This window comes from Pseudorca crassidens, chromosome 1 (assembly GCF_039906515.1).
Source record: "Pseudorca crassidens isolate mPseCra1 chromosome 1, mPseCra1.hap1, whole genome shotgun sequence".
Lineage (NCBI taxonomy): Eukaryota > Metazoa > Chordata > Mammalia > Artiodactyla > Delphinidae > Pseudorca > Pseudorca crassidens.
The window spans coordinates 48,706,311-48,734,012 of NC_090296.1; the positions used below are offsets into that span (position 1 = coordinate 48,706,311).

Consider the following 27,702-nt stretch of genomic DNA (forward strand, 5'->3'; position numbering starts at 1 on the left):
ACTGCATCCAGGCACTGTGCTGAATGTCTTGTATGTACTTACTCATTTAATCCTCAAAATAATTACAATAATTACATGGGTGGATAATTTTATTATCTTTATAGATGAGGAAACTGAAAGTCAGAGAGTTTAAATAACTTGTCTGAGAACACAACCGGCAGTGTCACACATCTTTAATGTCCCCTGGATAAATCTAGAGTTTGCTGAAAGGGGAAAGTTTGAGTGTGTGCATCAAAGACGATAGGACCTGGTAGAAGGGGAAAAGGGGTTAGTCTGCAAGGAAAAGTATGCTCCAGAAAGGGATAAAGGGAGGAGACTAAAGAGGGAGTAAAGACAAATCCTGTGGTAGCAGTAAGGGCAACATGGACAGATGGCCTTAGGAGACTTGCTTTGTCCAATCTTTTCCCATTTTGTTAAAATCTGCTTTTTCTTGATATTTTTACCAGCATTTTAAACTATGCAGCATTGCTGAATTGCTATATATACTCTTTCTCTACAATAGCTGTGTAGATGCATCCCAGCTTATGTTAAGTTTGGGGATATGGCCTACCCTCAGCACTAAATGATATTTTTCTAGATTTTTCTCACTCCTGTGGTCCTTCTTAAAAGTAAGTTTCGGTTGATTGCTAGACCAGTATACGTGACTATCACCCTTTCTTCTGCTTAGGAAGAGCTATTACTCTGTACTGCTGTGGGCAGGGAAAGCAGAAAGATGCTTCAGTCCGATCTCCTTTCTCTCCTCCAATCATATAAACTGCCTCCAGGGTGGGATAAATGTAAATGCTGAGCGTCAAGGGAACAGGGTCTAGGATAAATATTTTGATAAGGGAATCTACAGTATTTTACCCCTTTCCATACACGTGGGGCTGATGCTTATTTCCCAAGCTTGCTAGAGGATATCTATTTGGAGTAGAAGGCAGAAAGAAAGGCTGCCCATTCTGTGTTTTCAGTTTTTGTGTTGGTGTAATTTTATTTTATTTTAAAAAATTTTTATTGGAGTATAGTTGCTTTACAATGTTGTGTTAGTTTCTGCTCTACAGCAAAGTGAATCAGCTATACATATATCCCCCTTTTTTTTTTTTTTGGATTTCCTTCCCATTTAGGTCACCACAGAGCTGTTGGTGTAATTTTAAAAAGGAGAACATATTTTTAATCTCCTTATGCTGGATATCCTTCATCTGCTCCTCTAAGTCTACTCTCCACCTGTACTGTGGTCTTCATGGACTGCATTACCCAGGTTCCCCTTGCTCTCTGGATTATAGTTGGGTTTGGCCAATGGGAGGAACAGGCAGAAGAGCAGGAAGATCTTCCAGGAAGGTAGTCCCTTCCCTCCCTCCCTGTGGTTCGGCAGCAGCTATGCTTCCCTACTTAAGGCCACAGCTTCTGTTGGGTGGGACACAGCTTTCAGGGCTCCTCCCTTGTTCCTTCAGGCCTGGGAGTGACAGCAGCTTCCAAGGGCTCCTCCACCATCCCTTGTTGATTCCCTTAACCCTGCTCTTCCCTCTGTAAATATTCCTTTCAGTCAACAGTCCTCAATTACCCTTTTCAATGTGCCAGCTCTTTCTGCTGGAATCATTACTGATCTGTTTGACTTGGCATATTTTAAAAAATGAAACACACAGATCACAGAATTAAACCACCCAAACTGACCTTTAATTGTACATACATTTTATAGGAAATACAAAAATATAATTCAAGAAAATTTACTTACAATAAAAATCATAAAACCTACCAGAAAATAAAGTAACTTTCTGAAATAAAATTAATGCCCAATACATGGCCTTGTTCCCATGTATAAATTAGACTATAGCTTCTGTGAATTGCTAAAATGACATTTATTTCCAAAGTGTGTATTGCAGGTGATCAAATGCTTTGTAAATTAAAAAAAAAATCAATGATAATGCTGTTAGTATAATGATTATAGGTATGTTTTAAACGTGCAATCAGAGAGAAATTCCAATGGAGTTGTGTTTCATAAAGGCAGAAGATGGTCATCATGAGTAGGTATTGCCAAGTCCACACACATTAAATTTGCAGGGAAGACTGTTTCTCTGTGAAGGACTCAAACAGGGGCTTTCCCCAAATTCAGAAAACCATTACTTTTGGCTTAAACCACTAGATTTGGCTAAGTGAAGTAAAAAAAAAACCCTCATCTTAAGTGTGAGCTAATTGTCTTCCCCTGCCTTTCAAAGGCATCGAATTCTAAACTTGAACATGTTGGTTTCTTCTTGGTTCAAAGCAGAGCTGACATTACGATAGCAAGAGGGCAGTCTGTCTTTCAAAGTGCACTGATGGGAGCCGGCAGGGGGGGCACCAACAGTTGAACTGAATTACACCGAGAACATAGTGTTGTGGATCGGATTCTCCCTCCACCTGCCCAGGGCTCACAGCCTCCGCCAGCATGGCAGTTTGGGGTTGGTGCTGTTTCTAGAGCCTTGCTCTGGCTCTGGGTCGTCATGGGTCCAGACCACTTTGAGATTCAAGTCTTTGGGAGGCTTTCTATAGTTTCTAAGCAAACTCAGGCCCTATCAGGATCTTTAGCGATTCAAGGCCACAGTTTAGTACCAGAGTTTCCCAGTTTTCTCTTGGGAAAGATGACCTGGGGCCACAGTGAACCACCCAGGAAATTCGGCTTAGGATAGACTGCTTTGGCCCATCCCATTTCTGGACACCTAAAGTTAGGGCTGGCATTCTGAGTTGAACATCCACTATAGTTTCTTTCTCCCTTTTCATTCCACTCACTGTTAGGGGCAAAGAATAAAATCTAGGTCTTTTTTCATCACAATTCAGTTCTCTGATATACCAGGCTAAATTCTGTGTTTTTTATTTTACTTGAAAATGAGTCAGTAAACTTAAACAGGTACGTCTGATGTGACGTGATTTTTAAAAATATTTTAAAAAATATTTACATATCCAATATCAGTAATTTTTTCTATTACCTTGAAATTTCCATTAATAGTAAGCAGTTTACTATTACATAGGACTTTAACTTTCAATTCCTTCTATGTAAATATCAGTGCAGATGAAATAACAGGATTTAGTCATTTAACACAGTGCAAGGAACAGGAGTATACTAGGAATCAAAGTGCTGGAAATCTATCAGTTCTTAATGACTTAAACTCATTTTCACAGAGTGAAAATTTTGTTCCCAGTAGTGATATTATGTCCAAGTTTGTGTTTTTAAGTTCTCAGGCATTATTCGAGAATTTTGGGGGGTGGTGAGGTACGGTGAATGATTGTACTTAACATTTTCATTTGGAGGGGAAAAAAGTCATCTGATAAAGGAAATTAATCTTCCAGATTCAAAGTAACTTTAGAATTTTATGTTTAGGAATTACCCATGAGGCTAGTTAATCCTATTTAGAACAATTTCTTAACTCTAGAATACTTGGTGGACAGGGAAGATTTATTTAAATGTCCAGATTTTAGCTAAGTTAAACTTTGCCTGGTTTGTTTAAATTAGTAGGAAAGCAAACCATTCATTTATTCTTTTTAAAATAAGGGATGATTTGACATAGATTGTGTCAAAATACACTGATTTCTAGATAGGTCTGGAATCACTCCTAAGTGATCATCTAGTCTGATAACTACTTATAGGAAATAGTTTTGCGTAAGCAACTCAATGAGACTAACATTCTTTTTTGGTTTTTTATTACAACTATGCTGTAGTAACACTCACTGCAAAAAAATAAGGTGTCCACTATTTCAAAGATCATGCTATAAGGGAAAAAAAATCCTCTAATACCAAGTACTGTATTGAATATTTCAAACTCTAATCTGTAATACAACCACACTTTAAAAACCTGCCAAATTAAATGAAAATTTTCCACTTTTATCTCATTTTAAAAATTATTATATCTACACTAATTATAAATTGTTGTTTGGGGGGAATTCATCACATACTATCCCATTTTCAATTTTTTGTTTTATAGTTTATTTTTGTAACATTTCAGATGAGTTTACACTGTAAATAAGATATGATTAAACAGTGCAAATTCACGGAAATATCTTATGCCGAGTTTACATAATGCCAAACGTTTAGATTTAGAAATATATTAAGATATGACTCACTGTTACATGATTTCCTATTAAGTATGAGTCAAGCCGTATTTCCCAGATGAATTTTGCTACAATACAACCATCCTATAAAGTAGATGTTAGTTATGTCCTCAACATCAGCATTAAAAGAGTTCAAGTGTTTCTGAAGAACTGACCAGATTTTTCCGTTTTTGATCCTAATATCTGGCTTCAGACATAGCCACGTATACGATTCCCTGGAAATAGAATGAAGAGTATTAATCAGAATTACCTCTCTTAATAGTCTACTATTTATTGTTGAGAAGAAAATTCCCAGCCTTTTTGGTCACTATTAGCACGGCAGACGTTATAAAATAAATAACCTGACACTGACACACAGCTTCTTGTGGATGGTGAAAAAGCTGACATTAACGAGCAGAGCCTACTCAGTAATACTGAGTTATACTGTTGTAAAAAGAGAGCACTCCCACATACACAAACATACAGTACAAAGTACCTATGGTTTTCAGATTCATTGTCCAAAGAAAGGACGATCACAAGACACCGGGCTTGGTTGCTTGCACATATCCACTCCCTAGAGAATACGTGAGAAGTTTTATCTGGTCTGACTGTACACTGTATGTTTACAATGGTACTAGCCTAGAAGATTAAAATAGAAAACACAGTAACTATTTAGGGTTTTAAACAAATTACAAAACTACATGGCTTCTCATTCAACAGGAAAGCTTAAATCGAAAGGCACTGGATCTTAAATGCAATTGGTTGTTCCTCTAAAGGCCATGGAACGTGCTCTTTGACGGTAGGTTTTATAGAGCCTTCTGATACCTTCCACGAAGTGCCTTGTCAGCACGTCTGTAGCCCAAACCACTGTTGAAATGTTTGTTTGCTCTGTTTTATTAGGGTAGCTTCATTGTATTTATAAACTAACTTTTCTCCATTTCTCCAAGGAACCATTTCAAAATGATCTTCCAGATGCTGGCTCACTAAGCACTTCTTAACTACCATCCTCAAAGGTCAACCTATTTACGGGCATTTGACTGTGCAGAACAGGAAGTTTGTGTTGCATCTTGTGTTCTTAATGAAACCCGACAACAGAGGACTGAACGCATTAGTCTCAGAACAGGAGGCCTCAGGATGGCAAAGACCCAAGGGTCAATTATTGAATTAATTGATAAAAATCTAAGAGCTTGGAGGTCCCACTTTTCTTTCCGGGAAGAGGTTTCATTCATATATGCAAAAATCTGTAAGAAGCAAAAGGGGAAAAGGATGTTAGTTTTACATTGTAGCAGTGGACAGGCTTAGACCATATGCAATTTCTTAAGACTGAAAAGCAAAACGTGTTTTGTGTGTGGTCGTAGTGGTGAGAGAGAGGTAGCAAAATCTCACTCCGCTTGCACATGTTTATGCCTTACAGACACTCTGAAACATAAGCATTGTCTCTTTCTGACAGATGAGGAAGTGAGTGAATAATAACATGTTGCATTTACTTCCAAAAGCTGAATCTGGCTTCATTACGACAATTCAGTGAGAGGGCACACAACAGAGCCTGTGTTCTGGCCGTTGGGCTGCCTGGGTTTGAATCCTGGCTCCACAGATAGCTTTGGGACCATAAGTAAGAAAACTAACCTCTTTGTGCCTTCATTTCTGCATCTTTAAAATGGGTGATAACGATAACAATACCTATTCTTGGAGTTGTTGGCAGGATGAGAGGAAATCATCCGGGTCAGCTACTGAAAACTGCTCACTTAATAAGTGTCCCCCCAACGTTAGTCTTTATTATCTCCATTTTACCAGTGAGGACACCACGGTGCAGAGAAGGTGAGGGTCTTGCCCAAGTTCCCAGGGCTGGTTAGTGGCCGACTCAGGACACAAATTCCAAGTCCCTTGACACCAGAGCAGTGCTCACTGTGTGCTACATCCAGGTTGCCTATGTTAGACCAAAGGTCTTCAGAACAAAGTCCTAAACACCGGAAAGCTGACACGTCTTTATGCATTGGCCACTGACACATCTTTACACATTGGCCACTGACACATCTTTACGCATTGGCCAATGTCCTCAAAGCAGTATACCAGCTCTCATCCGATTTCTTAGATATTTAGGGAACAACACAACTTTTTGGTCAGATTGCAGAGAATGGACCAGTACATGCTTGATAAAGATCAAACATTTCCGCATGGCTTACAGAAAAGAGAGAAACATGTAAATCACACCTAGTCGTTTGAAACCAGTTGTTTATAGAGCTCCTGGGACTTTCTTACCAAAGGCAGCTGGTGAGTTAGAGAGCTATTCCTTCTTTCCTCCACTCTCCCTTGCCAGAAGAAGGAATAGTTTGTTTCCTTTTCCCCCCACTACTTACTCTGCAGGCATCTGGCAACTGGATATACAAAGCAAATTGCAGGGAGGGAGAAGAGTAGTCATCTTCGGGTTGCTTATGTTAGGACAGTATCAGGAAGGTTTGGCAGCCATAGGTGTTTATGCCAGAGAATCTTGGCTTAAGGGAATGGAGAAAAGACTTGGCAGATGAGTAAAGGAAAAAAAGAAAGAAAGAACTGATGGTGGATGTCCCTGAGTATACAGAGAAGAGGAAAGTTAGGTGGGGATATGCAAGGGAGCAATACTTTTCTTGTCAGCTAAACTATTTTGAATGAGAAATTGATAGTACTTATATGGTGTATTTAAGGAGCGATTTTGAAGTTTAGGAATTCAGGATAATAGTGTACATAAACCCGATAGATTAAAATATATTAGTCACCACACACACACACACACACACACACACACACACACAAACTGAGCATTCTGTTGTAGAAAAAGTCTGTAGCTGAGTTTAGATCTAATTTTGCCAAAGAATATAATACTGGATTGTCTAGTGGGCCATGTAGAGAGGGCTCAGCCTCTAGTGTCATGGGTCACACATGAAGATGAGTCAGGTTTTCTGTGGCAAATAACCCAAACCATAGTTCCTGATCTCTTTAGAGTGTGACAGACCAATGAGAAGTGAAAAATGGTTTTAGAGGATGAAGCAATTCTGTACTATTTGTTTCCTTTCCTTTTCATCCACTATGCTGAGTAATTTTTAGAAATGCTTAAAATTTGCATTTTAGGAGCTGGCCAATATGTTGTAGAGATAATTTCCTCTTTTATGCTTGGAAAAGAGACATACTTCAGAGAACCTTGAAGTTCTTGATGTAAGTTTTGTCTTCTACCTCTCCATTTTTTTTCCTTCCGTTCTTGGCTTTTGTCTAGAGTTCACCATTTTCAATCTTGTGGACCCTGGGTTTTTTCTTTTTAATTTAGATAATACATAGAATAGAATTTACCATTTTAACCATTTTCAAGTGTCATTTAGTACATTCACATTGTTGTGCAACTGTACTGTTTGTATTTTTATTTTCTGTATATTGTGATGTTTTGACATCATAAAAACTTTCTGGCTGGGGAGAGACTGCCCCTTCCAGGGCTAGCCAATGCTTAGAGATAGCCAAGGGCTTACCCAGAAGCAATCGCTTGATATGCAAACTAACCAATGCAGAGCTCCGCTGTGTGGCCCTTTACCCCACGGAGGCAGCTTTCATCATTCCAAGGCCTGGTACGGGGCGACTAGGGGCTACTCGTATAGCTTAGAGCCTGTCGAAATGCTTCAAAATAGCCAGTCCTAAACTGTTTCCCCTACTCTGCCTTGTCTTTCCCTCAGAAACTCCAGTAAAGTCCGTGGCACAGGCTCTCCCCAGCTCCTGCTTCTTTTTCCTCCTGACCTGCACTGGTACTTCCTCATGTGGCCCGGCACGTTACGCAGTGCTTCCTGTTTTTGACCTGTGAGTTTGATAAACTGTTTCCTGGAGCATCTCCTGTCTCCTCTTGTGGCTGCACTTGACTGACCATGATATAAAAAGAACGGGGAACAGCAACCATCACCACCATCCATCTCCAGAACTTTTTACAACTTCCTAAACTGAAACTCTGTACCCATTAAACACTAACTCCTCATTCCCTCTCCCTCCAGCTGATCCTGGATTTTAATTAAAGGCTGACACAATGGATAGAAGTCAATTAATTAATAATGTTTCGGTGATATTCTGGACTTCAGCTTCAGAGGCTGGTAGAATTTATACATGCTTTTGCACATACTACAAGTAAATCTGCTATGAGAAAAATACCAAGGACTAATGTAAACCAGCCTAGTGAGTTTTAATTCCTTAGGACAGACTCTCTCTATAGAGAGAGCTTTGCTAAGAATACAGAGCTTGTTGTGATACCTGGAAAGCGGCACAGAGGAAAATTAGTATTCTGTTGTCTTCCATAGAATCCTTGCCACCTCCATGGAAAACTTTATCTTGGCACTGACCTGGCACCGTTTCTTTCAGCTACTTTCCTACCTTTAATGTGACTACATAGTGGGTTCAGAATTTTAGAGTAAATGAGAAATGTATTTGGCTGTGCACTGAAATCACCTGTGGATAATTAAAAATATTCTGATGGAAAAAAAATTTTAAATAAAGAAATAAAACTACTCTGATAGCTTGCTCCCTCTCTCAGAGACTCTGATTTAATTAGCCTGGGCTGTAACCCAGGTGTCAGGGCTTTTAAAGCCCCCCAGGTGATCCTAATATGCAGGCAAAGTTGAGACCCACTGCTTTAGACCCTTACCCCAAAATTGAAATAGTTTAAAATGATTCATTTATCACACTTAAAAACAAAAGACCCACTTAGGCCTGGTCAATCAAACAAATGACACGGAGCTTCCAGAATTCAGTTCCTGGTCATTAATATCAAATGATTTTCCTTTGGAAACGGAATCCTATGGAAAGAGTAGCTAATATTTACTGAACACCTGTATGCCAGGCATGGTGCTAAGCAATTTGTGTCTTGTTGTGTTTAATCTTTATACAAATCTGTAAAGTGTTATTACTCCCATTTTAGTAAGGAGGAGATCAAGGCTCAGATAATTAGTTGTCCTGTCCCAAATCACACCGCAGGTAAGGAGGGGAGCCATGCAATTATAGTAGCAGGACCCAGACTTTCCTCTTAGCCACTACACACTCTGCCACCATCTATATAAAAAGCCTCTGACGTAAAGTCTCACATGAAATTCACCACTGACTGATTATGGGTTTGTAGGAGACTTTTTTCCAAATGTGTCACAAAGATTTATGGGTATTATTTCTCCTGTTTATAGATTTTAAAACCATGGCTATATCTAAGTAGCTACTTGGTTTTCTTTGGGTCTTTTCTTTCTTCCACGCTTTCCACAGCTAGATGGCAGGCAGAGATGTTCACCTTGACCAAGGGTGTAGACATAACGCACCACTTCTCTTTAGGGAAAAGGACCATAGTTCTTGCTGTCTAAATTTTTAAAAATCAGTGTAATTATGTCATTATTTACAACCACAATTTCATAATATCAAATGGCAAAGGAAAAGGTGTCAAGTGAAAACACTCATATGGAAGAACTTTCTCTTAAAAGGTAAGGTGTGTTAAAACTCTTTCAACAATCCCCAAACACATCATTGATGATGTATGAATAATAAACGGCCTTCCAGTAGTACATGGATATTAACTCAAAATATCACCAGACAAAGTTTGTTTTGGTTATGCAGAGATTTCTGAATTTCTCTTTCATCCCTACTAGAATTGTGATACTGTGCATGTATGTAATTGACAAATTTCAAATCAGTTTTACAACCCCCATTCATGTTACATTTTACATAAAGAGTACCAGGAATGAATGGGAAACTCCAGTACTCTTGAGTTTGCTCTGTATTTCAAAGATCAGATTTCCACTAATCAGAGTAACCTAGAAATTATAGCCCTAAAGAATTTCTAAAGATGAAGACATTTTAGAATGAGTCAATGGTTCACTCTTGAAATTTTAGAACTGAATAAAATGCATAAGCACTTTATCCTAATGACATGGGGAAAACAGTTTAAAATGACCAGAAGTTATTCACAATTATTAGTAAAGTAGTGAGAAAACGGCTAGATATGGGTTGGAAATTAAAAGACAAACAGTATCTGAGTCAAGAATGGAGGTCTGATATATTTCCTGTGTCCTGTTTCATTTCAGGAAGAAAGTTTCTATTTATCACTGTGAAATGATGACAATATCTGATTAACATGAGGAATGTATTAATTTACGCAATATTCCTTTAGTGCATAAACAGTTTGGAATATGTTGTTGGTCCTACGCATGACTTTATATTGGATCGACAAAATAATGCTTTTTAAAAAAATCAGTTATATCTTATGTGTACCAACAGAAAATTTTATGTGAGGGGTAATCTGATTATTTCTTAATTTAGACCCGCATTTACACTAGCCGATCTCCTAAAATCTCAGACTCAGCCTTTTAATGCATAGGTCAGTGCAGAAGAAAAAAGAAACTGTACCCTTGGCCCCAGCTCAGGCCCTTTGATCTGATAAGGAGAAAAAGGTCTTTGCCATTGTATTTTTAAAGCTAAAAGTTGAAATTAAGAGACAAAGTGGGCAAGATATTTATAACATCTTCACAATTCTCTTATAAATCTTGGATTAATCTTCTCATATGTTACCCCTGAAATGAGTACTTTCCGACAGTATTGTGATTAAAAGCACAGGCTCTGTGCTTAAGCTGCCTGGCTTTGAATCCTGGCTTCAGCGCTCACTCACTAGCTGCGGGACCCAGGGTAAGTTATTTGCCTCATTTGTAAAATGGGAGTAAAAATGCTACCTATTTGACAGATTGTTGTGAAGATAATGGATTGAAGTATGTAAAAAATTAGCACTCAAAAATGTTAGCCATTCAGGACAGGAATAAAGACGCAAACATGGAGAACGGACTTCAGGACACGGGGAGGGGGAAGGGTAAGCTGGGACAAAGTGAGAGAGTGGCATGGACATATATATACACTACCAAATGGAAAATAGATAGCTAGTGGGAAGCAGCCGCATAGCACAGGGAGATCAGCTCGGTGCTTTGTGACCACCTAGAGGGGTGGGATAGGGAGGGTGGGAGGGAGACGCAAGAGGGAGGAGATATGGGAATATATGTGTATGTATAGCTGATTCATTTTGTTATAAAGCAGAAACTAACACACCATTGTAAAGCAATTATACTCCAATAAAGATGTTTAAAAAAAAATGTTAGCCATTTTGATGTTGATAATAATGACATTTGAAGTTGAACTTGACTTCAATACAGCGTGCTGGGCATTTAATATTTTGAGTTTCAATTCCCAAACTTTGAAAGTCCTAGGCTGGCATTCTTGGAGGAAGCAGTAATTGTAACCTGCCCACACCTTGGGACAATGGCTGACATTCCTTAGCAGTTCAGGTTTCCTCAATTCCCCACTCCCCTCTTCTCATTACTGGAGTGATTAGGCTGTTGTCCCACTGGGTACACAGCTGTGAGCTCTCCTTGCTGGGCCGGTGGCATGGCCCACTTTGAGGGCCACAGAAAGCAGTTCTGTTATCCCGAGTTAGAAAGAGGCAGAGACAGGGTAGATTACTAGTATTTTCTGGGACACAGGAAGAAAATTAGTTGGAATAGTTCATTAATAATTATTTTACATTGATATATTTTGCCTCGATAATATTTTAGATATACTGGGTTAAATAAAATCTACTAATAATTAATTTCAATTGTTTCTTTTTACTTTTTGTCATGTGGCTACAAGAAAATTTGAAATTTTTATGTGGCTTGCATTTGTGGTTCATGCTGTATTTCTATTGGGCTGCGTGTGCTATTATAGAAGAACAGGAGAATTTCTGAAGGCAACCAGAGCCCTTGCCTTTTCTATCAGAGCCTGGGTTAGGATATATGGAAATGATTCCTGCCTTGGGCGGGAGATTGGTGTAGGCCATTTCTGACCAGAATTTTAGTGTGGGCCAAGTAGAATAAAAGGACATGGGGGAAAAGCACCACCCAGGGACACATGCCAAGCATTCTGAAATAGCAGAATGTAATGCACCATTCAGTAGCTTTGAGATTTGAATTGTCAGATAAGCCTTCCAAGAAGTAACTAAATTCTGGATAGTGTAGCATTTCATAATGCTTAAAGTGCCATGTAAATGAAAGATACTGACAAGTATCAATAATCTAGTGATAAAATAAAATTAGTCAATGGTCAAAGTAAATTTCCCTATTGAGAGATGACTTGGTACTTCCCATTTAGGGTACAGTTCAAATATCTGTTTTGCACCTACTGGGTTATCTGTAGTTCATCTGGAAAATGTGTCATGTTAGCCCCAAGGCAAGAAGTCAGCGTAGCCCACTTTCTAGATTACATTAACACTAGGCATTTTTCCCACTCTTTGTCTGGGACTCTTTGCCATGCATACACGCAGAAGAGACCCTAGATAATATTTGCTGATACTGTCAATGCCAAGGAGTGGCTTGAAGGAGCTAAGCCTCCTCATAATCTACATCTGGCCCCCCAAAGCCATAAACAGGCACTCAGATAAAAACTCAGCTTCAAAGCAAACTTCCTACGTCCCCACCCTTTCTAACCAGCCTTCTAGTTCTTCCATTTGGCAACTCTGGAGTTGCCCCTGGCTTAATAGTAAAGGAAACGAGTGTGTGTGTTTGCGTGGGTGTATCTGAAAATCAACATATGGCAATGATGGAATTCTCATGGCAAAAGGCAAATTTACTTGAAAACTGGGGAACCTATCGAAAATCAACTGCCTTTATTTAAAAAAATACAGTTTATGCTGCGGGTCAGTCATGATCAAGGGGGAGACCTTTTCCTCCTGCTCTCCTCCTCAAAGGGAATAACAATCCTTTTCACAAGTGTGTGGTCACCTCTGAGCCTGTTCCCAAGCTATTTTAAGTAGCTGAGAGTGGAAGGTATTTTTATACGTACACACTCACAAATGATAGATAAAACTCTAAGGACTGACATCCTGATTCCCACCAGTCCAAAACAGGTACCCCCCCAATTCACAAATGGTTTATGTCTCTCATGTTAAATTCTAAGTTGTTTAGTGGAACTTGAAATGCTTTCTCTCACAGATACATGTATGTTCTGCATCCTAGTCCCAACGCCAAAAAGTTAATTTAGCTCCTAATGTAGTTCTACCAGTTCTACCAGTAAAACAAAGCAAACTTGTGGAAGCCATGTTGGTTTCTACCTCACAGCATTTCTGTTGCAAACTCCCCAGCTCAGGGTGAATGGGAGATGCAGCCTCCCACATCCTACTTCATTTTATAAAAGGGCATCTTTTACATACTCCATCTCATTCCTCTCAAAGTGTAACTTATTGATTCAGAGCAGCTTCTACCCTGACAGAAGATGGGGCAGAAGTGTGAAGACAGTGGGGACCAGGCAGGAGAGAACATAGGTAAGAAAGGGAGTTAATTTGTGTATGTGGGAGGGTCATATCTAGGCTTTTAGGATCCTGTGTCCTCTCCCACACCTATGGATGAGTTTATGAAGATAATCTAAAGCAGTGAGGGAGGCGGGAAGTAGGATAAAGTGACTTCTACAGGTCACACTGACCAATGGCAGCATCATTTATCTTTTTCTTTTCTCCAAGACTGTGTCAGGTGAGAGTCACTGCCAACTGTTTATTCCCTGTAGGGTCAGTCTTGTGCTTCTGAAGATTAGGAAGCGGAGCTGCTAAAACTGAGCTCTCATTTCTCTGTAAGAGGCCAGCACATGCTCGGATACATCCCAGGCTCTGCTACCCACATTACACCTTAGGAGGCTCAAACTCACAGCATCACGGAACTAACCACAGATGTTGCCCCCAACCAGGGCAGCACCCAGCCCAGAACCTAGGCAAGGGGTTCCTCCAAGCAAGCAGCCTTTCCTCTAATTATCATTATGAACATATTATGAACTTTCATGGCAACAAAGAGTTATACTCCCAATATGTAGTTTGGGAAATCTGTAAGCTAGGTTTTGTTGAACTTTTAAGACAATGAATGCTCTGGACTTCTGGCAACATGGACCCTTCTCACCTGGGACCATTCTCAATGGAAGGCTATGGGTTGAGTATTACATTTTGCTCTGGGAGAAGCAGAAGGCAGAGCCTGGAGAACTAGCACCAGTGGATGGGGGGCACCGGGAGGCGAACTACAGCTCAGGGAAGTCAGGTTGTAACTGACAACTACCCAAAGGTGGAAGGGGCTGCTTCTTCGTCAGGTACTAAGCCAGACTGGCCTTGTACAGTGGCTTCGGGCTCTAGGGTGGCAGTCTGCGCTGGCTTAGTGGAGAGCCAGGACTCCCTTTCAGGGGGACTGTGTTGGTAAATGAGAAGCAGTAGCATAGAGATGCCCTGTTTGCTGGGGTTAGGGAAGTAGGAAGTGGGGCAAAGGTGAGAAGTGAGAGGGGAAGGCTATAGACCCTTTACAAATGAGGCCATAATTTTACAAGTTGCAAAATGTGTGTGGTGGTGGAAAGGGTGGGAGTAAGAGGGGAGAGTGTGAGAAGGCTGCCCGGTTCCTCTGTGGAAATGAAGGGAGCGACTCACCGTGAAAGGCAAGGAGCAGACGGCGAAGGTGATGGTCATGATAGCCAGGAGAATGAGATGGTCCGTCTCCTCCGCCATGGATACCCTTTCCCCTTTCCTGTGGCTGCCAGGGCCGCCCCGGCTGCTGCCCAAGGAGGGTCCGGAGCGGCTTCTCCTGCCCCGGCGATGCATGTGGATGAGGTTGAGGATGACACTGAAGTTGCAGGCGAGCACTGCGATGATGAGCAGTAGCAGCAAGGTGGCGTAAAGCCGCAGGTACGTGGTCTGCTCATGCCCGATGAAGCACCACGTCCCAGGGCAGTACTGGGCGTACTGCCGGTGGTCCAGCAGCGGCAGGGAGCAAAAGAGCAGGGAGACTGTGTAGATGGCGGGCAGCACAGCCAGGCCACCACGGCATGTGACCCAGCGCTGGTAGAAGTAGGGGTGTCCGATGGCTAGGTAGCGCTCCAGGGCCATGGCGAAGAGCATGAGCATGGTGGCCAGGCTGAAGAAGGTCATGGAGAAGGCAAAGTAGGTGCACACGCGCCTCTGGGGCTCCAGGGCCACCAGGGTCTGGTTCCGCGCATACGAAGCCAGCACCACAGGGCTGATGAGGCAGGTCCCGAGCAGATCGGTGAACACCAACTCTGTCACCAGCACGTGGAACAGCGAGATGGAGTTCCCGCGGCCGGCGCTGCGCCCCGAGTCCCCCAGCCAGCGGCGCACCAGCAGCGCCAGCGCGATGAGGTTCCCCAGCACCCCGGCCGAGAACATCACGGAGCTGATGGCTGGGCTTTCGCCGGAGGGGAGCCACTGTCGAGTATCGCAGTTCTCTGGCCAGGAGTCATTGGAGGTATTGCCCATGGTGGGGCGCCGGAAGAAGAGATGCGTCCTCCTCTCCCGCCGGCCTGCACCTGGCTGGAGGAGGGTCTGAGAGCCGGAGTGCTCCGAGACACCCAGGGAAAGGGGAGGGACCGAAATCCAGAGCCCCCTGCCGGCCCCCAGCGCGCACAGAGGGCGGGCTCTGCCCGGGTCTCCCAAGGCTCGCGGAGAAGCCGCTCTGCTGCCGCATCCATGCGGCGCTCCACGCTCCTGGGCCGGCCCGCGCCCAGGGAGCCGCCGCCGCCGCCGCCGCCGCCGCCGCCGCCGCTTCCACGTCTCCCGGGGGTGGCGGCTGTCCCAGAGCGAGAGCCCGCGAGCCGAAGGGAGGTGGGCGCGTCACACTGCAAGTCTCTCCGGAGCGCGGGGGCGGAGTGCGCGCTGGGCGAGGCGAGAGGGTGGACGGTGGGAGCAGCGGTCCTCGTTCTCCGCTGCTCGGCTTGCTGGATGTCCGCAGGCTGCCTGACCACCGCTGGGAAGAGTTTAGCCCTGGTAGAGGGCTGGGAGGGAGTGCGGGGCACTGGCGGGGTCTGCGCAGGATTTACAGAAGGCGGGCAACGCCGGGGAGAGCTAAGCGACTCACTAAACAGTAGAGAAGTTAGGAGGACCCAGTTCCGTGAGACGTGAAAAAGAAGGGAACAACAGACACCAAAGACGGCTTGCAGTAAGACCGATATGTTCTTTTTCTTTTCTTTTTAAAAGCATTTTCAGGAAAACACACCAAGAAGGCGGGTCCAGAGTTAGGAGGAAGTGAAAAGCAAGCCTGTGCATTCAAGGAACCAAAACACGCTCACACCAAGCTGCCTGTTGCACTGTCGTTTTGATTCGGTTCCCAGCATTTCGCCTTTTCTTATGTCAACACCATAACGGATAACCACTTGTTTAAAATAACCATTAAAAAAAAAAAAAAGAAATGTTCCTTGTGATTGTGTAGAATTGTGTTTGTGGGCACAGCTTGAAACCACTGCACATTGTTCTCTACTCTAGCTCAGCCGCCAAAGAAAATGTTCAGCCATACATGTTTTTCATGTTCAGTTAACCGTTCAGGACCCATCTGGAAAGAACCGTTCCTGGTAAAGTTGAATTGGTAAGTGGCCAGTTTCAGAGACTGGAGCTGACAAAAATGGTTTCTTACTACCCATTGTCACATATGCAGAGTCATGAAAATGGGCTGATGTTTAAAACAAAAAACCCAGTTTGACAGACAACATGGGTACTTATATTTTGTAAGGAAGGTCATACTCACTTGGGGAAGGATCTGCAAAGGGAACTGGAAAGGGGGTGTGGGAAGTCATCCTCTGAGAGGATTGCCTTCAGAAGGATTGCCTGCTGAAGAGCACCCCTTCCTGAAGCCTGCTTGCAGTCTATGACTATTTTAGCTCACTTTGATGATTCTGGCTTGGGAATTAGGTTGGGGATGGGATTCCCAACAGCGCAAGCTCACAGGGGGTTTATTTTCCTCATGTAAGAATGTCAGTGGTGGCAGGCTGGTGTACCTCCAGGACTCGTTCCTCCGGCCTGCCATTCCTAGCATGCTGGCTTTCTGTCTACATTCTGTTCCCCACTGGTCAGCAGGATTCAACCAGAGAAACAGAACCACGTCATCACAGAAGTTCTATTGGACAGGGCTGCTTTGGACCTTACATGTTGGCGGGAGAAGGTGGGGGAGTCTATGCAAGGCTGTTTGCTGTCTCTGGTTCTAGTGTTGAACCTGAAATCACCATAGATCAGCCAGAGGCAGTCAGGATAGAAAGCTGGACATGATGAGAGCAAGAACAGACTTAAAACTTGTGGGGACAAACTGGAATTCATGAACAACCGTAATCTTCAAAGACAGACTGCACCTGCGTGTGTCTCTCATTACTTCCAACTTTGATGATGCAGATATACTGCAGGAGAAGCTGGCACCCTTCATGGAGCTGCACATGCACTTGGCTTAGGACCTGAAGGAGCTGAAGATCTGGCAGGAGCTGGGTGCTGCCTCATGCCAGCAAGGGGAGCCAGCAGATCAGCTACAATGTGCTAGAGTTACCACCACACCTGGAGCCCTGCACTGTCCTTCAGAGCGTGAAAACCACGGCCACTGCCTCACTGTTGCCTTCCAGAGCTCATGCAACACTGAAACCATGCAAGATTCTGGAAGATAAATCCTGCTTAGCTGAGTTGACATACTACAAAGTCACCACACTGCCCCATAGGTCCAGGAGTCAAGTCGGTTGAATATGCTTCAGCCCAGAAATAGTGTTATAGAAATATACTGCCTCAAGGAGACATAATCTGACAAGTACACAAAGATGTTACACATACACAGAGAAAGCAGAAATAATGTTCATCATTGCAAGAATCTAGAACTAAATGTCCTACCATTGAGGACTGGTTTAATAAATTTTGGTACACCTATATAACACAGTATACAGTCATTAAAAAGGAAGATGTATATCTGTATTTACTGATAATGATCTCTACCACTTGAGTTAAAAGTATGTATATTATTCCATTCATAAATAAAATTATATTCATAAGTATTTGCACAGAGCAGCATCTGGAAGGATGTTCAGCAAAATATTAATGGTAATTTCTCTGGTAGTACTTTATTCTTTATGTCTTTCTGTCTTGGTGGATTTTTCTACAAGTATGTATTATCTTTATATCAGGAAATGCAAGGAAGCTGCTTTTTACTTAGAAAAAAATTAATCATTGGAGGACTCTTTTCTACTTGGTAGAAGGCAGGGGGTTAAATGCTAATGTTTTCAGTTCTCTTCCAGTTCTACTCCTTAATGAGTGGGAAAGTCTTGTTGGTTTCTTGAGACTGATCAAGAAGACTGGAGATGCTATCCTTACAGTTTTCACAAGGCTTTTGTAACTGTCCTTATTTGAAGATTGGAAATCATCACACATTAGGCACCATTTCTAATGAGATGGTGCCCTGCCCCACTTGAAGTGATTGCTTTGACAACAGACTCTTGGTATGTGTTAGCGTTGTTGCTTAACTCAGTTCTGACACTATCATCACCAGGTGGCAAAAGTGGTAGCAAAAAGTCAACCAAAGGGTCAAAAACAAACAGAAAAAGCAGTCAATAGAAACTAACTACAAGGTTTGTTCACAACACTACAGGAAATTGTGAGTGGGCAGGTAGAGAATCTTAGTAAAGAAATGGAAACTATAAAAAAGAACTAAATGGAAATTCTAAACTAAAAGTTACAGCAGCTTGCAGTTGGCAGAATAAGAGTGAACTTGAAGACTAAAATCACATCTGGTCACCTTTCTTTTCATGTCATCATGACTTTTGTGCTCCTGGGAAATATTCTCACTTTTTCCATACTACATAAGGCTTAGAGAACTCTCGTTTCCTGCTGCTTGCCCTGTTTCTACCCAAGAAGTGAAACATGGGTTTCCTATGCTCTCAGATCCCTCAAACCTCCCTGAGATTTGGGGGTACAGAGCAACCTTATCTAGGAAACCCCTGTGTTAACATCTAAGCTCTCCCAGTTCTCTTAAACTTCACCGTCCCTCCTTCACAGACTGTGGAACTACTGGGGGAGAAGTGGTGAAACTTTGCTCTTCCTTATCTCCTCTGATCTGGTCTTATCATTCAAAAGTCATAAGCTAAGAATTGATGCCTGTGCCATCATCAGAAAGTCTACAAACAATAAATGCTGGAGAGGGTGTGGAGAAAAGGGAATGTAAATTGATACAGTAACTACGGAGAACAGTATGGAGGTTCCTTACACTAAAAATAGAACTATCATATGATTCAGCAATCCCACTACTGGGCACATACCCTGAGAAAACCATAATTCAAAAAGAGTCATGTACCACAATGTTCATTGCAGCACTATTTACAATAGGACATGGAAGCAACCTAAGTGTCCATCGACAGATGAATGGATAAAGAAGATGTAGCACATATGTACAATGGAATATTAGTCATAAAAGGAAATGAAATTGAGTTACTTGTAGTGAGGTGGATGGACATAAAGTCTTACAGAATGTAGTAAGTCAGAAAGAGAAAAACAAATACCATATGCTAACACATATATATGGAATCTAAAAAAAAAAAAAATGGTTCTGAAGAACCTAAGGGCAGGACAGGAATAAAGATGCAGACATAGAGAATGGACTTGAGGACACGGGGAGGGGGAAGGGTAAGCTGGGACGAAGTGAGACAGTAGCATTGACATATACACTACCAAATGTAAAATAGATAGCTAGTGGGAAGCAGCCACATAGCACAGGGAGATCAGCTCCGTGCTTTGTGACCACCTAAAGGGGTGGGATAGGGAGGGTGGGAGGGAGACACAAGAGGGAGGGGATATGGGAATATATGTATATGTATAGCTGATTCACGTTAGCAGAAACTAACACACCATTGTAAAGCAATTATACTCCAATAAAGATGTTAAAAAAAGAATTGATGCCTATGTTCTGCTATATTGTCCTTTCTCTGAGGCAGTCAGCATAGAATGCCCTAGCTACTGCTAAAAGCAGGGAGAAAGGTCTGGAGTATCAGGAAGTACTGGGCAAAAACAAACAAACAAACAAGCAAAAACTCATAAGTTAATATGGTTCGCTTGTCCTCAGACAGGAAATAACATAAAGGTAAACCCACAACACGGCTTATTAGCACAATGGCTTAGCTCAAAAGAGTAACTCCAATAATGCTAGGAAGGCAAATTACCTGTGATCCTAATTTCCTTTCTAAGATTGATAGAGGAAAAAGAGACTAATATAATCATGACATTCCCTTTTACCAGAAAGCTCTGTGTCTAAGAACAGAACCAACTGTAAGGTGGAAAAGCACATATAACACAAAAGTAAGGCTATGGTTATTCAATTTCTTTATATAAAGTAACAACTCATTATAGAAATTTTGGAAAAATAGAAGAAAAAAAGTCACCTATGAGTGTATCCATCAAAAATGGCCACTCTTAATATTCTGTTGTGGGATTGGTTCAAGATGGCAGAGTAGAAGGACGTGCTCTCATTCCCTCTTGCAAGAACACCAGAATCACAACTAACTGCTGAACAATCATCGACAGGAAGACACTGGAACTCACCAAAAAGGATACCCCACAACCAAAGACAAAGAAGAAGCCACACTGAGATGGTAGGAGGGGCAATCACAATGAAATCAAATCCCGTAACTGCTGGGTGGGTGACTCACAGACTGGAGAACACTTATACCACAGAAGTCCACCTACTGGAGTAAAGGTTCTGAGCCCCACATCAGGCTTCCCAACCTGGGGGTCTGGCAACGGGAGAAGGAATTCCTAGAGAATCAGACTTTGAAGGCTAGTGGTATTTGATTGCAGGACTTCCACAGGACTGGGGGAAACAGAGACTCCACTCTTGGTGGGCACACACAAAGTAGTGTGTGCATCGGGACCCAGAGGAAGGAGCAGAGACCCCATAGGAGACTGAACCAGACCTACTAGCTAGTGTTGGAGGTTCTCCTGCAGAGACGGGGGTGGCTATGTCTCACCGTGGCGACAAGGACACTGGCAGCAGAAGTTCTGGGAATTACTCCTTGGCGTGAGCCCTCCCAGATTCCGCCATTAGCGCCACCAAAGAGCCCAGGTAGGCACCAGTGTTGAGTTGCCTCAGGCCAAAAAAACCAACAGGGAGGGAACCCAGCACCACCCATAATCAGACAAGCAGATTAAAGATTTACTGAGCTCTGCCCACCAGAGCAACAGTCAGCTCTATCTACCACAAGTTCTTCCCATCAGGAAACTTGCACAAGCCTCTTAGATAGCCTCATCCACCAGAGAGCAGACAGCAGAAGCAAGAACTACAATCCTGCAGGTTGCAGAACAAAAACCACATTACAGAAAGATAGACATGGTGAAAAGGCAGAGGGCTTTGTACCAGATGAAGGAACAAGATAAAACCCCAGAAAAACAACTAAACGAAGTGGAGATAGGCAAACTTCCAGAAAAAGAGTTCAGAATAATGATAGTGAAGATGATCCAGGACCCTGGAAAAAGAATGGAGGCAAATATTGAGAAGATGCAAGAAATATTTAACAAAGGTCTAGAAGAATTAAAGAACAAACAAACAGAGATGAACAATACAGTAACTGAAATGAAAACTACACTAGAAGGAATCAATAGCAGAATAAATGAGGCAGAAGAATGGATAAGTGACTTGGAAGACAAAATGGTGGGATTCACTGCTGTGGAACAGAATAAAGGATGAAAAGAAATGAAGACAGCCTAAGACCTCTGGGATAACACTAAACGCAACAACACTCACATTATAGGGGCCCCAGAAGGAGAAGAGAGAGAGAAAGGACCCGAGAAAACATTTGAAGAGATTATAGTCGAAAACTTCCCTAACATGAGAAAGGAAATAGCCACCCAAGTCCAGGAAGTGCAGAGAGTCCCATACAGGATAAACCCAAGGAGAAACACGCTGAGACACTTAGTAACCAAATTGGCAAAAATTAAAGACAAAAAAAAATTATTGAAAGCAGCAAGGGAAAAATGACAAATAACATACAAGGGAACTCCCATAAGGTGAACAGCTGATTTCTCAGCAGAAACTCTACAAGCTAGAAGGGAGTGGCATGATATACTTAAAGGGATGAAAGGGAAGAACCTACAACCAAGATTACTCTACCCAGCAAGGTTCTCATTCAGATTTGATGGAGAGATCAAAAGCTTTACAGACAAGCAAAAGCTAAGAGAATTCAGCACCACCAAACCAGCTCTACAACAAACGCTAAAGGAACTTCTCTAAGTGGGAAACACAAAAGAAGAAAAGGACCTACAAAAACAAACCCAAAACAATTAAGAAAATGGTCATAGGAACATACATATCGATAATTACCTTAAACGGGAATGGATTAAATGCTCCAACCAAAAGACACAGGCTTGCTGAATGGATACAAAAACAAGACCCATCTATATGCTGTCTACAAGAGACCCACTTCAGACTGAAAGTGAGGGGACAGAAAAAGATATTCCATGCAAATGGAAATCAAAAGAAAGCTGGAGTAGCAATACTCATATCAGATAAAATAGGCTTTAAAATAAATAATGTTACAAGAGACAAGGAAGGACACTACAAAATGATCAAGGGATGAATCCCAGAAGAAGATATAACAATTATAAATATATATGCACTCAACATAGGAGCGCCTCAATACATAAGGCAACTGCTGACAGCTATAAAAGAGGAAATTGACAGTAACACAATAATAGTGGGGGACTTTAACACCTGACTTACACCAAGGGACATTTCATCCAAACAGAAAATTAATAAGGGAACACAAGCTTTAATGACACTATAGACCAGATAGATTTAATTGATAAGTATAGGACATTCCATCCAAAACCAACAGATTACAATTTCTTCTCAAGTGTGCACGGGAGATTCTCCAGGATAGATCACATCTTGGGTCACAAATCAAGCATCAGTAAATTTAAGAAAATTGAAATCATATCAAGCATCATTTCTGATCACAACACTATGAGATTAGAAATCAATTACAGAGAAAAAAACGTAAAAAAACACAAATACATAGAGGCTAAACAATACATTACTCAATAAGCAAGAGATCACTGAAGAAATCAAAGAGGAAATTAAAAAATACCTACAGAAAAATGACAATGAAAACACGATGATCCAAAACCTATGGGATGCAGCAAAAGCAGTTCTAAGAGGAAAGTTTATAGCTATACAAGTCTACCTCAAGAAACAAGAAAAACCTCAAATAAACAATCTAACCTTACAATAAAAGGAACTAGATAAAGAAAAACAAACAAAACCCAAAGTTAGCAGAAGGAAAGAAATCATAAAGAATAGAACAGGAATAAATGAAATAGCAACAAAGAAAACAATAGCAAAGATCAATAAAACTAAAAGCTGGTTCTTTGAGAAGATTAACAAAATTGATAAACCATTAGCCAGACTCATCAAGAAAAAGAGGGAGAGGACTCAAATCAATACAATGAGAAATGAAAAAGGAGAAGTTACAACAGACACTGCAGAAATACAAAGCATCCTAAGATACAACTACAAGCAACTCTATGCCAATAAAATGGACAACCTGGAAGAAATGGACAAATTCTTAGAAAGGTATAACCTTCCAAGACTGAACCAGGAAGAAATAGAAAATATGAACAGACCAATCACAATTTCTTAAAATTTTAAATTTCTTAAAATTTTAAATCATTTAATTTCTTAAAATTAAGTGATTAAAAATCTTCCAACAAACAAAAGTCCAGGACCAGATGGCTTCACAGGTGAATTCTATCAAACATTTAGAGACGAGCTAACACCCATCCTTCTCAAGCTCTTCCAAAAAATTGCAGAGGAAGGAACACTCCCAAACTCATTCTATGAGGCCACCATCACCCTGATACCAAAACCAGACAAATATACTACAAAAAAAGAAATTACAGACCAATATCACTGATGAATATAGATGCAAGAATCCTCAATAAAATACTAGCAAACAGAATTCAACAACACATTAAAAGGATCATACACCATGATCAATTGGGATTTATCCCAGGAATGCAAGGATTCTTCAATAAATGCAAATCAATGAATGTATTACACCATATTAGCAAACTGAAGAATAAAAACAATATGATCATCTCAATAGATGCAGAAAAAGCTTTTGACAAAATTCAACACCATTTATGATAAAAAAAAACTCTCCAGAAAGAAAGTGGGCATAGAGGGAACCTACCTCAACATAATAAAGGCCATATACAACAAACCCACAGCAAACATCATTCTCAATGGTGAAAAACTGAAAGCATTTCCTCTAAGATCAGGAACAAGACAAGGATGTCCGCTCTCACCACTGTTATTCAACATAGTTTTCAAGTCCTACCCATGGCAATCAGAGAAGAAAAAGAAATAAAAGGAATACAAATTGTAAAAGAAGAAGTAAAACTGTCAGTGTTTGCAGATGACATGATACTATACATAGAAAATCCTAAAGATGCCATCAGAAAAGTACTAGAGCTAATCAAGGAATCTGGCAAAGTTGCAGGATACAAAATTAATGCACAGAAATCTCTTGCATTCCTATACACTAATGATGAAAAATCTGAAAGAGAAATTAAGGAAACACTCCCATTTACCATTGCAACAAAAAGAATAAAATACCTAGGAATAAACCTACCTAGGGAGACAAAAGACCTGTATGCAGAAAACTATAAGACACTGATGAAAGAAATTAAAGATCATACCAACAGATGGAGAGATATACCATGCTCTTGGATGGGAAGAATCAACACTGTGAAAATGACTATACTACCCAAAGCAACCTACAGATTCAATGCAATCCCTATCAAATTACCGTGGCATTTTTTATGGAACTATAACAAAAAATCTTAAAATGTGTATGGAGACACAAAAGACCCCGAATAGCCAAAGCAGTCTTGAGGGAAAAAAATGGAGCTGGAGGAATCAGACTCCCTGACTTCAGACTATACTACAAAGCTACAGTAATCAAGACAATATGGTACTGGCACAAAAACAGAAACAAAGATCAATGGAATATTACTCAGCCACAAAAAGGAATGAAATTGAGTCATTTGTAGAGTCGTGGATGGATCTAGAGTCTGTCATACAGAGTGGAAGTAAGTCAGAAAGAGAAAAACAAATATCGTATATTAACATGTATATGTGGAACGTAGAAAAAAGGTACAGATGAAGGTTTTCAGGGCAGAAATTGAGACACAGATGTAGAGAACAAACGTATGGACACCAAGGGGTAAAGTGGCAGGGCCGTGGGGGTGGTGTGTTGAATTGGGAGATTGGGATTGACATGTATACACTGATGTGTATAAAATGGATGACTAATAAGAACCTGCTGTATTAAAAAATAAAGTTAAAAAAAATTCTATTGTGTTTGTTTCAATTTTTCTTCTATACAGATCTTTTTCCCCCATAGTTGTGATTTTTTTTTTTTTTTTTTGCGGTACGTGGGCCTCTCACTGTTGTGGCCTCTCCCGTTGTGGAGCACAGGCTCCGGACGCTCAGGCTCAGCAGGTATGGCTCACGGGCCTAGCTGCTCCGCAGCATGTGGGATCTTCCCGGACAGGGGCACGAACCTGTGTCCCTTGCATCGGCAGGCGGACTCTCAACCACTGTGCCACCAGGGAAGCCAGTTGTGATAATTTTATATGTAAATTTTTCTATACTTTTTAAGAAACTTAAAAGTGTAATGAATACCTTGTAAGTGAAATATGTATTAAAGGCTTTAAAATGTGCATGTGAAATTCCATTTCTAGAAATCTATAATCCACTTATTTATTTACTTAACAACAATTTATTGAGGCATATATATTCTGAGGTAGTGCAATAGAGTTTTAAGAGAATGGATTCTAGAGTCAGATTGCATTGATTTCAAATTTTTAGTTCTGTCCTTAGGCAAGTTACTTTACCTCTATATGCCTCAGTTTTCTCATCTGTAATATGGGGATAATAACAGTACTCAGACCTTTAAAGGTTGCCATTGAGCTAAGGGCCTGACCCATAGGAAGTACTCAGTGGGGGTTAGCTATTTTATCATTGAGCCATGTCCTGAAAAATGTTAATATGGTCCCTCTAATGAAGTTCATAATCAGATGACAATAATAAAAATAGTACAATTTATTAAGGACTTCTTATTATATTCCTAAAACTGTTCAAGGCTTTGTACACATTACCTCATTACTTTTTATATCAGTTCTGTAGGAAGGGTCAGAGATATCCTCCTTTTACAGATGAGCAAACTGAAGTTGAAAGAATAAATGCTCAAAGTTGTAAGTATAAGGAAGTTTCTTTCATTATTTGTATGTTAGCTTTAGGAACTAGCCTAAATGTTAAGTAAAAGATATTTATGGAAATATATTAGGTATATCTGTTCAATGGAATACTATGCAAGTAGAACAAACTAAGGACTCTCAAATCCCCATTATCCCTTCCCCTGAGTTTCTACTTTTTCTTTTCTCCAATATCATATCACATCCAGGAGAAGTAGGAGGGAGAAGAGTATTGACTTAAGAAAGATAGCAGATGAAAATGTGCTTCATTTTTATTATGTGGGGATATACAGACATATAGATACAATTTGATTTGATATTAAATATTGTTGTCACATAGGGTGTGTTTTGTTATGGTGATAACTGTGTGTCAAAGGGAAATTCCACAGGCCATGCTGAGTTCTATGTTTTCTCTTTTCCATAGCTCTGTTGCCTTCTAACACACATGGTTTTGCTAGTTTTTGTTTTTTGCTTGTTGACTATCTCCCTCTGATAGAATTTCAGTTCCTAGAAGGAAGGGATCTTGGTCTCTTTAATTCATTGATGTATCATCCCAGGGATTAGAACTGTGCCTGGCATAGAGTAAGCACTCAGTAAATATGTGTTGAATGAATAAAGGAGGGAGCAGTGGGCTGAGCCAGTGCTGCTGAGGGGTCTAACACGATGGGTGCAGAGAACCGGCCACTGACTTTTGCAGGAGGTTCCATTGGTGACCCTGCTAAGAGCTCTTTTGGTGGAGTGGCAGGGATAAAACCTGATTAGAGAGGAACTAGGGGAGAGAATGAGGAGAGAACTGACGAAACCACAGGAATGAAGACCACAATACAGGTGAGTTTTGGAGAACCATGAGGGGTGCTGAGAAATTCAGTGGTAGCTGGAGGGGTCATGGAGTTCCCATTATAAAATGGGTAATAGTACACAGATGGAAATTGTCCTGTAGAGAAGGAGAAAAAGATGATACACAAGAGAAAATCAGTAATTGCTAGTGCAAACAGGTTGGGAATTTTGAGAAGAGAAGAGTAGGGCACAAGTGGGGGGTGCCATAAAGGGGAGCAGGTGCATTTCCTCCTGGATGAAAGTCAGTGTACGTGGGCACAGATGCAGGTAGGTTGGCAGAATTGGCGGGGAGGATGAGGAGATTTTTCCACCAGAGAAAGGAGGAGGGATGTTGGCAATTTCAAATAGAAACAGTGCATCATCACTTCCAGGAGTAGGAAAGTACTTTAGCTGGGAAATTGTGGCCGTTTATATCCAAATTAAGATAAGCTGCCGTGGAACTTGGCATTGATAAAGGCAGCATGCTACCCAGGCATGTGTAAGTAAAAACCTCATTTTCTGGTGCTTCACTTTTATTGTACTTCACAGATACTGCGTTTTTTTACAAATTGAAGGTTTGTGGCAACCCTTCATCGAGCAAGTCTACTGGCACTGTTTTTCCAACAGCATTTGCTCTGTATCACATTTTGGCAATGCTCATAATATTTCAAGCTTTTTCATTGTTATTGTATTTGTTATAGTGATCTGAGATCAGTGATTTTTGCTGTTACTACTGTAATTGTTTGGGGTGGGTCTGAACTGCTCCC

At 41.2% G+C, this 27,702-nt stretch overlaps 2 protein-coding genes across 2 annotated transcripts in view; one reads left to right on the forward strand and one right to left on the reverse strand.

Moving 5' to 3' along the window:
* Window positions 1–16,191, forward strand: part of LOC137206785 (uncharacterized) — a 32,108-nt gene extending 15,917 nt beyond the window's left edge. The window contains exons 2-4 of the mRNA XM_067706266.1: window positions 10,633–10,701; window positions 15,128–15,679; window positions 16,052–16,191. Of these exons, the coding sequence (XP_067562367.1) occupies window positions 10,633–10,701; window positions 15,128–15,679; window positions 16,052–16,093 (663 nt within the window). The 3' untranslated portion in view covers window positions 16,094–16,191. The remainder of the gene's footprint in view (window positions 1–10,632; window positions 10,702–15,127; window positions 15,680–16,051) is intronic.
* Window positions 1,632–15,334, reverse strand: PTGER2 (prostaglandin E receptor 2). Its single transcript, XM_067735774.1, has 2 exons — window positions 14,492–15,334; window positions 1,632–5,279 (listed from the first exon to the last, which is right to left on the reverse strand). The coding sequence occupies exons 1-2, from the start codon at window positions 15,332–15,334 to the stop codon at window positions 5,058–5,060; spliced, it is 1,065 nt and encodes a 354-aa protein (XP_067591875.1). The 3' UTR covers window positions 1,632–5,057.
* Window positions 16,192–27,702: the final 11,511 nt, after the last annotated feature.